Source organism: Stegodyphus dumicola, chromosome 2 (assembly GCF_044657685.1).
Source record: "Stegodyphus dumicola isolate Sdum_Otavi_A_Nest chromosome 2, ASM4465768v1".
In the NCBI taxonomy this organism is placed as follows: domain Eukaryota; kingdom Metazoa; phylum Arthropoda; class Arachnida; order Araneae; family Eresidae; genus Stegodyphus; species Stegodyphus dumicola.
This window is the reverse complement of record NC_140769.1, coordinates 149,593,350-149,609,071: the sequence shown is the minus strand read 5'-3', so window position 1 is coordinate 149,609,071 and position 15,722 is coordinate 149,593,350. Positions and strand designations below refer to the sequence as shown.

The 15,722-nt window shown below is 35.7% G+C and overlaps 1 protein-coding gene across 1 annotated transcript in view; it reads left to right on the top strand.

Moving 5' to 3' along the window:
* The window catches only part of LOC118189120 (uncharacterized), a 46,960-nt gene extending 32,834 nt beyond the window's left edge, over window positions 1-14,126 (top strand). The window contains exon 4 of the mRNA XM_035359662.2: window positions 13,736-14,126. Within this exon, the coding sequence (XP_035215553.1) occupies window positions 13,736-14,014 (279 nt within the window). The 3' untranslated portion in view covers window positions 14,015-14,126. The remainder of the gene's footprint in view (window positions 1-13,735) is intronic.
* The last annotated feature ends 1,596 nt before the right edge of the window (window positions 14,127-15,722 follow it).

Genomic DNA, 15,722 nt, shown 5'->3' with positions numbered 1-15,722 from the left:
TTTAAATTTAATGTAATATAACAACTTTTTCAATATCAATAAAAGAATTAATGTGGCAATAACATAACGTGTCAATTATCCTAACCTGAAACAAAAAGTTGCCGACAGCAGCTGTTTATTTAAAATGTTGACATTAACGAAAGATTTTCGACATACAATGGCATCACATGAAATCTCGTGCTTTCTTCAACGTCAGAGTATGAGACCGTATATGATAATATATTTAATGTTTGATAATGAAATTTTTTATGTCAAATTTTGTAAAACTTAAATTTTTGATTAACAAACTCTTCGATTTGAAAGCAAGCAGTGGCAATATTTTTTTTTATTTTTATCTACAGCGCGCAAGACTGTTACCACTCTGAAAAATGAGTGGTAAAATTAGTGTTTTTAGAGTTTTTAATTAATATCTTCGCTGATTAAAATCGTAAGAAGAGGAGAATGGTCGAAATGGCGTTCCACGAATTTTTGAAATCCGGGGGGGGGGGAAGTACCCCTTTCAAAACTCAACTCTCCGTCGTTCCGGAGATGTCACAAATAAAGAGATAGACGCGCACAGGTTTTAACCACTTGCGCTAAAAAGACGTGCCACGCATGTTGAGATGCTTTTGTCTCAACCCGCGAGCGACGTGAACACGTCGATAGGCATTTATCGCAAAAATGAAAACGTGGTGCACACGTCTATTTCTCGAGTTACAGCTCTGGATTGCACTCGCAGACGCGGAACGGCGTAAATGAGACACTTTACCGCTTGTTATACTGTAGCGCACGGCACCGCAACCGTGAAGTTTAATCGTAGCGCAAGTGCTTATAGACTAGCGCACATGCCTGTCAGATGAGCGGGCTCTTGCCAAAGCAAAATTAAGTTCTTTGGACATATGAACACTGTTGCTCAACGTGAACTTCGAGGCCACATCTTCCTGCATTGTGAAGAGTGCTACTTTACGCTTCCTGCATAGTGAGTGTAGGGCTCATTCATGCGAAGGTCTTCTCGTATAGCCATGGTTTCTTTAAATCGTACTTGTCAATTGTGTGCAGCGTCTTGCATTCTTTGTGTAGCTGCATTCTGTCCTGACTCTTCCCACTTGAATTTGGCCCACCAGCGGCCGAGCGGTAAAGTCGCTGAACACTGGTAGTTCGGTCCGCGGTTCTAATCCCGCTTACGGGCTGGTTGCATGGGTGTTTTTGTGGTTTTCCCCATGTGTAACGTGTAATCGAGCCAGTTTCCCTTAGAAAGTCCTCCACGAAGGCATCCCTCCCTTAGGCAGATAGCCCTAGTGTGCTTTGCCATAATTAAATACACCACCACCCACTTGAATTTGACGATGATGTTTGAGAGTCTTGTGTCCTTCGTCTACCTGGAAGTTTTGTCTCTCCATCATGCATATCGTGTTGAGGTTCCACTTGTCTGATGAGCCTCTTAATCGTTTCTTCTTCAGCACGCAATATTTCTTGAATTTCTGCTTGTCTCCTGAGCCTGTTATTCGTTCCTTCTTCAGTTTCTTGAACGCGTTTCATTTTCTGTAGCTTGCCGCAACCTTTTTACTTTAGCTCTTTGTTTTCTTAATGCATCTCCCATAATGTTTCTTTTGCGTTTGGGCATTTTAGTAAATTTTTAAAAAAATAGCAGTGTATTAAAACAATAATTCAACTGAAATACATTTAATATCTACCAGAGTTTAAAAAACTATGTAATAAAAGAAATTAAACATTTTAAACAAAATTATTAAAATGCACTGAAAATAAAATGAACTACTAATTTAACGTACTGTACTCGAAGTTGCTAACTGCGGCGAAAGCAAACACTTTAAGCTCTATGTACACCTGAAAAAAATGCATAAAAATATCTCAGTATGAACGAAATCGGATCATTCCTTTCAAGCACCCACCGATTCGTAAATAATTTTTTGTTGCCGAGACAGGAAACAAAAATTTGGCACTTCAGGTTAATACGTATGACGTCATGATTTAAATTTAATGTAATACAACAACTTTTTCTCACTCTCAATAAAAGAATTAACGTGACAGTAACATAACGTGTCAATTATCCCAGCCTGAAAAAAAGTTGTCAGCAGGAACTATTTATTTAAAATACTGACAATAACGAAATATTTTCGACATGCAATGACGTCATGTGCAATCGCGTGTTTTCTTGAATATCAGAATATGACCTGATAAATTAATAATATATTTAATGTTTGGCAATGTTATTTTCCTTTCATATTTTGCAAAACTTACAAATTTCTTAGCAACGCACTCTGCGATTTGAAAGTGAGCCGAAGTAAAACAGATTTTTATTTAAAGTCGGGCGAAGATAAGAATGCTCGAAATGGTGTCTTATGAATGTTTGGAATTCTGGGGAGGGTACCTCTCTCGAAGATCAACTCCCTGTCGTTTCGGATATGTCACAAAGAAATAAAAGGATGCGCAGAGATTTTTAATAGCATAGATAACTGCAAGACAATTGGTAATTTTTTATTTTATAACGTAAAACTCATTTTACGCTCACTTTACAGTACGAGATATCATTCCTTCGCTCCCCCCCCCCTCGTCTGAAACGTTAGTCATTTTTAACTTTCCGTTAAGTGAAAAAAGCAGTAGTTTCTTGGCAATATAGTTCATTCGCTTGTATTATTTGTCATTTTTCACTTCTGAAACGTTAACTTTATTTAGCTCATTAACATCAACTTGAGAAATTTGCAGTGTTTTTTTTTTTTTTTTTTTTTTTTTTTGTTTTCCTTCAAGGGCACAGAATTTTGCATTTTGAACGAAGGTGTAAAAATGGACACCCACCAGTTTATTGGGAAAGTATTTTTGGAGATGCAAGTGATAAATTCCAGAGGAAAATCTTTGAACCAATAATTTGTTCTCAATAGTTACAGAATTTTTCTCATTGCTTTCAGCTCTTTCTCTCTCTCTCTATATATATATTATACCTTTGGGCTGAAGAATTACTACCATCGGATGATGCAATGGACAGTAGAATTTGAGTGAAAACCAGAACGTAAAAATATTTTGTTCCGTAATAGCAGCATTTGCCGAATTCTATCCTCCGCAAACACATGCAAATGTTATTTTGCTCCATATATCGCGGTTTTTCATTTTTTGAAGGTTCCCATATTATTTTTCTAGTTTTTGTCAGATTAATTTTAAATTCCACCAAAGCGACGAGAAAGTACAAAGTTAAATGAACGCTTTCACAAGAAAATACCAAATAATATTGATCTGAAAGAAAATTACTATCCTACTTTTTCCCGAATGGAATATGAACTGTAAAAAAACTTTAAAAATGTCTTCAAAGATTTCATCGCCCCCCCCCAAATATTCAGGCAGAAGTAGGTGAATGTTTGAAACTTTACTTTATTAAATTTAATAATTTTTATTTACTAAATGGGAAATTACTTGATACTTAATAACTTCCTTTAAATAACATGTTTAATTCGTGTTAGTAACACAAATGATTTCAACATGCAAAATTTGTTTGCAATAAATTAATTTACTAAAAGTGTTTGTTATAAAAATGAGAAACGTATTAAATCTTTATTTGCGATGGTTTCTGAAATGAAAGCTGTCTAGCAGCTTCTCATTGTGATCCCGAGATTTCTACTGCTTTTACGCTATCATATAGGATTATTCCTCCACATTTTTTGGTATCGTAAATTATCAGGTGAAGAGCACATTTAATTTTTTGAATGAAAGCATAATTGCTGAAATAGTTCGAAGTACTTCAATATACCTTCTGCGATGTTTTTTACATAACCATCGATGATTTTTACTTCAACCAGAATCTATGTATATATGTAGAATTTGACTTGATTCACAGCATGAGAGCACGAAGTAATATTTAAATGGTTTATTTAATAGAAAGAAATAAAAGTATATAAAGAAAAGTATATAAAGATGAAGTTAACGGTATGCAGGATTAACATAATGATGTAAAGGCATAACATCGAAAGCACAATTAAAGTTCATAAACTCTTGAAGACGTGTGAGCCGTCTGCTCACGTCTGCCTTCCACTCTCGACCAGGTCTCAGCGCTGTCTGGGATGATTCTTACTGCGCTGGGTGATGCTATACTGATGGCGTCATAATCCTGGCATTCTAATTCAGCATTGGACGTTGATGACTCCCACAGCTTCGGCCAGCCTGAAGAGGCATCGTCCTCGATGTCTGTTGAATGGACATCACTATCATGTACCTGCAAAGATAAATAAAAAAAAAAACAAAAAAAGAAAAAGAGAGTATCAGGTCCTTAGGTTTTGAGCTGATACAAGCATTAAATCAATTTGACCATGGCTTCATATGGTCAGCCGCAGTAGATGTCAAATTTGGTCCTTCATGGCATCCTACTTTCTCGACTTCATATCTGTCATTTAATCTTACAGCTATGATTTTATACGGTCCATGAAACTTAGGTCGTAGTTTCAAACCAGTCCCATATTGAGTTCTCTGAATGGCTACCAAGTCGCCAATCTTGTATAGTTTCGGTTTCTTACGTTTCTTGTTGAATTGTTTTCGATTCTCTTCTTGTATCTTCAAACTATTGTTTTTAGCATCTTCTCTCATTTCATCACGTTCTTTTTGTCCGTTACCTCTTGGAATACCGGTAGTAATTTTGACATGTTCTATTCCTTCTTCAGTACAATAAGCTGAAAATTCTTTCGATGTAAAGGCACTACCTCGATCTGAAATGATTCTGACTGGATTTCCAAATACAGTCTGTTGTTGCTTCAATTTTGAAATAACTTCTTGCGTAGTTGGTGATTTCACTGGATAGAACCAAGTAAATTTCGTAAAAGCGTCGACAACAGTTAGAATGTGTTGGTATCTCTTGTTCGTCGATGGAAGAGGTCCAATAAAGTCGATATGATACGTACTCAAGGGAACGTTTTCTTTTGGTACAGGATGAAGAAATCATTCTGCTTTTCCTTGCTTCTTGTTGTACAGTATACATTCTATACAGTTAGCAATTACTTTTTCAACTTTACATTTCAGTCTGGGAATATAGAATTCTTGCTCTACAGCATTCACAGTTTTATCTACAGCAAAGTGACCTTTTTTATGTACCTTCTGTATGATTTCATTCTGTAAGGATTCTGGCACTACTAGAAGATCTTTACCATTTTCAAATTTGTACAAAATATCATTTCTCACGAAGAATCCATTTTCTTCTCCCTTCTCAACTAAATTCTTGATTAACTTCACATGTTCATCTTCATTCTGTTGTTGTGCTAACCGAATCTTCTCAGTTACATCGGATGTGTATGATGTTAAAATTAAAGCATTTCTACTTAAAGCATCAGCATGTTTCATTTGGCTTCCTGAACGATGTACAATTTCGTAATCGAATTCTTCAATAAACATTGCCCATCTTGCAATTTTAGGAGTTAAATCTTTCTTATCTAAAGTTTTCTGAAAAGCACTACAATCAGTTACAATTTTGAATTTAGTCCCTAACAAATAGTTTCGAAATTTCTTCAGAGCTTCTATTACTGCAAGGGCTTCTAATTCGTAACTACAGAGTTTCTCTTGCTGCGGTGAAGTCTTCTTACTCATATACTGGATTGGGTGATAATTACCATCATCAGACAATTGGAGTAATACCGCACCAAAGCCTTGACTACTAGCATCAGTATGGAGTTCTAATGGATATCCTTGCCTAAATATGTGTAGAACAGGTGCCTGAGAGAGAATTTCTTTCAATCTGCAAAAAGCTTCCTGTTGTTCGGAATCGAACTTAAAACCAATACCTTTTCTAAGTAAGTCACTAAGAGGTTTAGCTATTTTAGCATACTGAGGAATGAATTTACGAAAATATCCCGTTAGTCCTAAAAAGCTTTGTAGTTGTTTACAGTTACGCGGTTGTGGAAAGTTTCGAACAGCAACAGTTTTGGAAGGTGATGGTCGAATAGTTCCGTTTTCAATTACATGTCCCAAAAATTCAATTTTACGTTTTAAGAATTGGCACTTTTTGAAATTTAGTTGTAATCCATACTCCGAAGCAGTTTTGAGTACTCTTTCTAATTTGTCTAAACATTCAACTTCATCATTAGCCGGTATGACTATATCATCCATATAAATAATTAGTACACCTTCATTTAACAAGTCACGAAATACTGAATAAATGTACCTTTGAAAAACATTTGGACTAATACATAAACCAAAAGGAGCTTTAAGAAATTCGTAGATACCATTATGTGTTACAAATGCGGTATATTTGGTGGAATTTTCGTCTATGTCTACATGGAAAAAGCCATTTTTCAAATCTAGTGTCGTGAAGACCTTTGACTGTTCTAGACGATCTAGTACTTCCGGAATTAAAGGCAGTGGAAATTTGTCTTTAATAATCTTCTTATTTAATTTCCGATAGTCCACGCATAAACGTTTCGAGTTATTACGCTTGTTACACAAAACAATAGGCGCCAAATAATTAGAATTGCTAGGCTTTATTATGCCCTCTTTCAACCATTCCTTAATTTGATCGTCAACAATTTTTTGTTCCGTGAAAGACATGTATCTTCTATTTTGACAGACAGGAATATCATCAAATAAATTTATTTGCATCTTGAAGTCAGATTGTCTATTTTTCCGAGGCTGGTACGAATTAATTAAATTACACAGTCTTTCTTTATGTTCTACATTCGAAATATGCGATAAATCAATCTCGTTGACAGAAATAGCATTCACCAGATGTGGAAGGTAATTAAACGTCGAGCTACTTCCGCTTTCGGGACTTTTGTTTACATTAACAGAGACGCCAGACGATTGCGAAGGATCATAAACATTCTTCAATGAGACAGCAATATTCAAATTTCCCATAACGCAACGCACGTTAGAATTTCGATATGACTCAGCAGTTATCAAGTTTACATTACTTTTATTCCGATGAGAAATTATTTGAAGGCCATTCTCGGTAAAAGAGAAGTTAAACTGATTCAATACATCTAAACCTAATACAATTTGATTACATAATGACTTAACAACATAAATTTTCGTACGAAGTAAAAAACTATCAATTGAAATATCAGAAATAAAAAAGCCGATAGGGTACGTTTGTTTTGATTCAATTCCGTTTAATGTGATATCGCTACAATTTAAATTAGGAGAACCAATCTGCTTGTGTAACTCTACGCTGCATATCGTTACATCTGAACCAGTGTCAACTAAACTATCAACTAAATGATTATTTATCTCTACAGTCTTCATAATTCTATCCTTGTCACAAATTCGTTGTAATAAAGCTGCTTGATGTGTCTCGGTGGTCTGATCTGGACAGTCCGTTGAATAATGCCCGAACTTCTTAGATTTTATACATTTTACACCCTTTGATTTGTTTACACAATGCTTAGAATAATGCCCAAATTCCTGGCAATTAAAACATTTGACCTTATTAACGTTAGATTGATTTCGGTTTGATGACGAAAGCTTATTTCTATCTTTAACTTGAGTGTCTACTTTCGTTTTCGGATTTTTAAACTTATCATTGTCCGATCTCATCTTATCATAAATTTTAAGCCTTTGTTTAAATTCAGATATTGTTTCGCAACCATATAGTATAGTTTTCCTAACCACAGAATCGGGAATACCATCAATAACATATTTAATTAATGAAGCATCTTCAATGTTACCTCGCGAACACATTTCTTTCATTTTCAAAAAATACTCATCTAAAGATTCATTAGGCATTAATTTACGTTTACATAACATTTCATGCAACTCAGCAGAATTAAAAGCTTTACCATATTCAGATTTCAAAAGCTTTTTTAACTTACACCAGTCATTAACTTTAGGTTCACTCTGAATAAATAGTTTCGCTTTACCTTTTAATGATCTTTTAGCAAAAACTAATTTATGCAAATCACTTAATTTCAAAGAATTTATAACATCTTCAAATTCATCAATCCATTTATCAACGTTTTCATATGCATTACCAAAAAAAGGATTAACAATACTTTCAATATCAGAAAAACTAAGATGAGGTTTAAAATGATCTTGAATTGGAAGCTGCATACTGTTGTTTACTTGAGACTCATTAAAACCAGGATTGTCTCTTTGATTATCATCAAGCATTACTTCAGAAAATTTATTAATAGTTTCATCTTCAATATCACTATTTTCTTCATGCAAAATATTTTCAAATAATACAGATAAATCACATAGGAAAGAGACAATTCGGGTTACTACTTCCGTTTTTGAACCTTCTGAATTTATGCACAGTACATTGCAAATTTTAATTAACTCATTCAAAGTAAAACTGCACTGTATCTATTTTCTTATTAAATTCTTCAGAATCTGGTTTAAATAAAAAGCCAGAAAATTCACATAATCTTTTCCGGTTATTTCGATCTCCATCAGTATTAAAAATAAGCTTATGCAAACTTTTGATTTCAGAACTTTTACGGTTCTTTAAAGTTACTTCTAATTCTGGAATTTCTACTAACTTCATATTGGAAAGAAAGTTTTGTACTCACCCGACAGATGATCGTCGTCAATTGGGTAATCCACACTTTATACGAGTAATCCAATAAATCGAATAACTTTCACTCAGTAGTTCAAAGGACAGTTCTACTACTCGAACATTTTGGAATTCGAGGCCGCACGGTTGGTCGCCATATTTTTTTGTAGAATTTGACTTGATTCACAGCATGAGAGCACGAAGTAATATTTAAATGGTTTATTTAATAGAAAGAAATAAAAGTATATAAAGAAAAGTATATAAAGATGAAGTTAACGGTATGCAGGATTAACATAATGATGTAAAGGCATAACATCGAAAGCACAATTAAAGTTCATAAACTCTTGAAGACGTGTGAGCCGTCTGCTCACGTCTGCCTTCCACTCTCGACCAGGTCTCAGCGCTGTCTGGGATGATTCTTACTGCGCTGGGTGATGCTATACTGATGACGTCATAATCCTGGTATTCTAATTCAGCATTGGACGTTGATGACTCCCACATATATATAATGTTTTATGATCTTAAATTCACTTGGTGCGAAATCAAGTTATTCTACTACTTGCGCAATAGCTGCAAAGTAAGTTAATAATAATTTATTTACTAAAGAAATTGATTATATTATCTCCTAAGAATTAGTAGAATTAGCTAAAAAGAGTGAATCCATAGTTAGTAAGTTAAATTCCGAAAATTGTTTTAAAGTTAACTTGAATGTAAATTGTTAAAAATGTTTAACGGGGACTTGAATTAAATCATGAATAACAAAATTTCAATTGTAAAAAGAAATTAAATTAAAAGCAAGTATTCATTGCAATTGATCGGAAATTAGTTGACTTTTCAAGGGGAACAAACTCCCGTTCAATGAACAGTAATTAAGAAATAAATACAAAGGTGTTTCGTCCTTTACTCGAGTAATAAGGCGATGCCAAACTGGCAATTTAAGTTAGGCCAAATATTTCCGTGAATTGAAGGGATCAAGAACCATTGCAGAGCACCAAAGAACTCATTCTGATTCACCATTTTCGCTAATTCAATTTTGAGTGAAAAGCTATTTATGCAGTAAAATTGATAAACTACTTGAGTAATTGTCCCTCGACACCCTCGTGTTTATGCATTTTAATTCAAAACTATTTGTAAAAAATTAAACATTGGAAATTGGCATTATGAAATAGAAAAAGTAATTGAAATAAACATTAAAAAATTACGAAATATAATACAAGCTTTGCAAAAAGAAATAAAACAATAAAAATTGAAATTTAAAATATATATACTGAAAAAGTTACATGTAGAATTTAATGAAACTTGCCCACAATATACAACTCATATTAAGGTATCAAATAACATAAAAAGAAATTACCAGATAAATATGGTAGTATAGAAATTACCAGATAAATATGGTAGTATAGAAATTAGCACATGTATAAAATGAACAAAGCGAAGGTGTCAGTTTGCTATAGAAAAAGTACCTTCAATATGGAATATGATCGCCTCTAGAAGCAATACAGCACATACAGCGATGTGTGATGCTTTCAATTATGCAGTCTATCAGTTATATAGGAAGCGAGAGCCATTGCTCTTGCAAAGCAGTAGCAAGCGCAACAAGGGTCTGAGGGGGCGGATTGAGAGCAGCTGTACGTCTCCCTAAAGCATTCCAAACGTGCTCGATAGGATTCAAGTCCGGGGATCGAGCTGGCCGCTCCATGTGCATAATTGTTTTCTGTTGAAGATAATCATCTACGATGTGAGCCCTGTGTGATCTTGCGTTGTCGTCCTGTAACAGGAAAGCATCACCTATTGCCCCGGCATATGGGCGCACATGAACATCAAGGATGTCATCTCTATAAATCTGGACATTCATGGTTCCCCTTGGAAAGACATGGAGGTCTCTGCGTCCACCCGAAGAGATGCCACCCCAAACACAGACACTGCCTCTTCCGTATGCATCTCTTTCACGGATGTTTGACGAATGATAACGGGTTCTAGGTTCTCTCCATATCAACGCCTACTATCGCTTTCTAGACTAAACCTGGACTCATCCATAAAGAGAACCGCCTTCCATTGATCAGGCGTCCAGTGGACATGGTTTCGTGCCCACTGAAAACGGTCCTTCCTACGGCGTGACGTGAGCGGCACACAAATGGCTGGTCGCCTCGCATACTGACCACCTTCGTGAAGCCTTCTACGCACAGTTGACGTTGACACGAACCTTCCGGTGGCTGCAGCAAGGGAGGATCTAAGAAGAGTCGGAGTAGCGGTTCTATTCTTGCGTGCACATAATGTCAAATATCGGTTATCGGCGCTTGTTGTAGCAGTTGGCCGTCCTTGGCTGAACCTCCTAGATGCCGAATCTGTGGTTTGAAATTGCCTCCAAAGTCTATGAGCCACAGAAGGATTCACATTTAGCCATCTGGCCACTTCTGTTTGACTTTGTCCTGGCGCTAGTCTCACAATGGCTCTCCATCGTAGTTCTGCAGGCAAAAGATGCCTAGAGGTCATTGTTACGAATTGGCTATCTCAGATTTCTGATGTTACAGTGAAATATGTGGGCTTGCTCTCAAACATGGACTTTTGAGCTCCTCGCTGATGACGTATTACGAAAGCAGCGCCACTAATTTTCATATCGCAGTTTTACTCAGCTACTCTTACTTGAAAACATATTCAAATTTTACACGGTTTGGCTTATTTTTGAGGGAGTTATCGCTATTTTTGTGATTTTTCCTTAATTTATGATAACCAGTGTAGTTAATGATTTGAAGATCGAGATAGTCTATGCTATTTTGTGAATTATTAGTTTTATTAAGTGTAAGGCAATTTGGATAAATCTCGGAGTATTCAATCTTATTACAATTATTAATTATTACAATTATTAATTGTAATAAGATCATCTATATATCTGTAAGTGTGCTTGTAGTAATTTAATTCTTGATGTTGTAGAATTTTTTGGAAGTTAAATTCTTTGATAAATAAAAGGATATTATAGAGCGAGGTACTGGAATGGGACCCCATTGGAAGACCTCTGACTTGTTTAAAAAGTTGATTTTGAAATTTAATGTAGTTATGAAAAAGTGTGCATTTTAGGTAGGTTTTCCATTTATTAAGATTTATAATCGTGAGCATACTAGGGAAGAGTTTAGGCAGATCTAGTAGACTAGTATACATTTTTTTCTAAAGGAAGTGAGGTTTATAAGTTTTCAAAGTCATAGCAATTGTTCTGTATGTTAATTGTTTGAATGGAATTAATGACAGGAGTGTTATTATGGATGGTCCAGCAATAGTTACAATCGTTGAAAATAAATTTACAGATTTTTTTAAGTTCAATTGAAAAATAAGTCTACATTTTTCTTGTAATTATTAGTTCCATTTGCTATAAATCTGAATTTTAATGGTGTTTTATGGAATTTGGAAAGTACATAGAGGTTAGTAAATCTGTTGTAGCTTGGATTTAAAGTAATATTTAGATTTTTATGAAAAGTTTTAAACTGGTGACTTGCAATGTCATTTTGCTGACTCATCTATTTCATTGTGGTTAGTTAGCAAGTTGCTTAAGGTCCTTTGATATTTAAATGCAACTATTGGTATGGTGTCTACAGCTGGGAAGTAAACTTCACAATCGTTGAATATTCTAGAGAATCGAATATTGTCAAACTGCGAATGCAGAAAATTGACTTTAAAATAAATTTTGCGTTGAGCCAGACAATTAGAAAGTCTGAATATACAAAAATCGAGAACCATGTCTTTAATGATTTGTATTTCGTTGTAGCTTTCATGAATGAATTTGTTTTAGTTTGATAAGGAATTTATTAGTACAAGAGCGTAACCAGTTGAGAAGTTTCTTGGAGAAGTTTTCAGAGTCAAAAAAACATTTTAATTGCTTTTTTTTTTCAATTCAATTGTATCCAAAGTGGGTAAAATCTCGTATTTGCTTCCTCTTTTGCCTCTTTGCGTTTTGTTGCTGTAAAGCTTAAATTGGCTAAAAATGGATTTATTAGAAGTATTTCTGTGACTATGTATATAAGTGTTAAGTCCATAGGGATAAAATGAACGTTGTTTTAGTATATAGAGTGATTCCTGAAAAACTCGGCCCACCAGCGGCCGAGCGGTAAAGTCGCTGAACACTGGTAGTTCGGTCCGAGGTTCGAATCAAGCGAACGGGCTGGCTGCGTGGGCCTTTTCGTGTTTTTCCCCATGTGTAACGTGTATACGAACCAATTTCCCTTAGAAGGTCCTCCACGAAGGCATCCCTCCCCTTAGGCAGATAGCCCTAGTGTCCTTTGCCGTAATCTCAATAAACCAAACCAAACCAACCTGAAAAATTCGTGCTTTGTGATTAGGTATTATATCTAAGATCTGAAGTTGAATAGAGTTGAAGTCATGGTGTTTAAAGTGCTCTAATTCTGCTGTATTGATTTGTGAAGGTGTACTTATTTTAGTGCTAGGTTTTTGTGCGTTGAATTTCTTAATGTGAGCTCTATGGTTTTTGATTTGAAAGTTAAGATTGTTTTTAGTCTGTCCTGTATATTTAATATGTCAAGTGCCGGAGGTTCTTTGGCTCAAAGGTAAACTCGCCTGGGCTAAGAAACGCATGGAAAAATCGTCATGAAGGCATATATCTTACATGTCAAGAAGGTATTTATAAAGTCGGTAGTGATTCCATATTGGCGGACAGCGACTGCTCGCATCCGTTACAGAAAGCTTGTTGAGACGGCCTTGGTTTGTAATAGGCTACAGTGCAGCTAAAGAAGAAAAAATTCTATAATAGTGTGGGAATTTATTTATATAGCATTCACTAGCAGCTCTGGGACTTGTGCAAACGTCTCTGATGTAGGAATCATTCATCCATGCTTTGTTTTTAATCTGATTGGTCTTTCTTCTAACACGACGATGCGCAGCCGCAAAACCCTACAGATGACAAATTAAGATTAGGGGGAAAGTTCTCAGTTTTGCTATGGGCATCTACGCCACCAAATCTCAGTGTTATTATACACATCTGGGATACCATGTAAAGGCAGTATGGAACCCAGAAATCCTACAATCCTGGATACAACAAAATTATAGACAGCTCTACAGGAAGTATGATGCTCATTGCCTTTATGATGCACCCCATGTTCTCAAACAATCCATTTGTTTGCAGTTCTAAGCTTCTATGTGTCAGGCCGATGTATTAAATTTTTGGCATTTCAGCGTCTATACGAGTTTAGTTAATGCATTATTTCTACGCTAAATATCTGCAGCTAACATTAAATATTTACTTTTCTCTAATGTCTTTTATTTTCTTAACTATAGGTGCTTACTGCGGTTGCGTCAGGGGCTAACGAAATTCGTAGGCCGTCTAGTGCTAGCCCAGTTACGGCTGCCTCTAGTAGTAATACGCTCACTCAACCTTCCAGTGCTAGCACAGCTGTTTGTTTATCCTGTGCTAGCAGGACTCCGGTTACTATCACACTTTCTCCTGAAGATAACATTGTGAGATCACGTGTGAAAACCCCAAAGACAGAAGAGAACCCACCGTCATATGAAGATGCAATGTCTACACCTCCTTATAATGTTGCCATAAAAAAATAAATTGTTCCTTGTCTATTAAAAAACTTCTTAGATTTTAAACTGCTTTTTTATGTAAATGTCATTAATTTTAAATCAATAAATAATTCCTTGCAAATTGTAAAAAATTCTCTTTTGATTTTATATTCAAGTTGTAGAACTAAAATTATCTGTTTTTTGTAAGTGATAGCTACAGTGTAAAAAATGTCAAGACACAGTTATGTTTATAATTTTGTTTTATAATATCAGTGAGAGAGCTGTTAATCCTTGCACTTGCAAATAACAATTTACCTCGAGAAAATATATTTTTTTATTTTTCATTCCACAGATAATTATGTAGTATTCTAAATGAGGAATGAAGCAATCTATCCGAGGAACTTCTAAATCACTTCATTAATAAACGTGCCACAATGCAGTGGATTCTGGACATACATATTCCCTGTTCAGAAGACAAATTTCCGGAGCATTGGTAATCATTCTTTACCAACTTTTAAAATTCCTATTCTGTTAAGTAGTAAATAAATCATAGGTTTTCGTTAGAACGAAGAAGATTTACTATAAATACTTGAGGAAACGATACAGAATAAAGAACTAGATAATAAAAAATGTTTGGTTCTATAAAATGCTGCCAACAGTAATTACTGCTACTTAAGATTATCTGCCAGATTTCGTCTAAATTAAACTGCACTAACTGCGTCCCTGTATGTATATATATAGTGGATGGACAAAAATATGGAAACACCTTGTGAAATGCATGTTTGAAAAGAAAGATTGATTTTAATGAAATATGTATGTGGCGCTGGCGTTTTTGATTACTGACGCCACCTATACAACTTCGTAAATGTGGTAAACAGTTCAGTTGTTGTCGGAGTACTGTTATGTGAGGTTGTCATTGCATTATGTCAGAGTTAAGACTTCGAACGTGGGCAAATTGTTGGAGCACGTATGGTAGGTGCTTTCGTAAGCAAGATAGCCGAGGTGTTTAGTGTTTCAAGAGGTACTGTCTCGAAGATTTATTCCGCATATTTGAAAAGCGGAAAAACATAATCTGCTAAATCACAGCGCGGACGAAAGTGTGTCCTGAGTGATCGTGACAGACGATCATTAAGGGAAATTGTGACGAAAAATAAGAAGACCACAACTGCAAAAGTTACTGCTGAAATGAATGTTGTGTTACCGAACCCTGTGAGTACCAAAACAATTAGAAGGGACCTTCATAAACAGGGAATTGCTGGCCGTGTTGCAATTGAGAAGCCACTCATCAGTGATGCTAATGCCCGTAACAGGAAAAGGTGGTGTTTAAGTCATAAAGCCTGGACTATAGAGCAGTGGAAGCGAGTAATATGGTCTGACGAGTCTTCTTTCACATTGTTTCCCACTTCTGGCCGAGTTTACGTCTGGAGAACGCCATCCCAAGCCTATAATACAGACTGCTTGTTGCCAAGAGTGAAACATGGCGGGGGTTCTGTTATGGTTTGGGCAGCCATATCGTGGTTCTCTGCTAGCCCCATGATAACTGTGTCAGGGCACATGACTGCCAAGACTTATGTGAACATTTTGGCCGATCAAGTTCATCCCATGGTACAAACGTTGTTCCCCGATGGTGATGGTGTCTTCCAAGACCACAAAGCCCCTGTTCACACAGCTCACATTGTCCAGGACTGGTTTTCTGAGCACGAGGATGAGTTGTCCCATCTCCCCTGGCCACCACAGTCACCAGACCTGAATATTA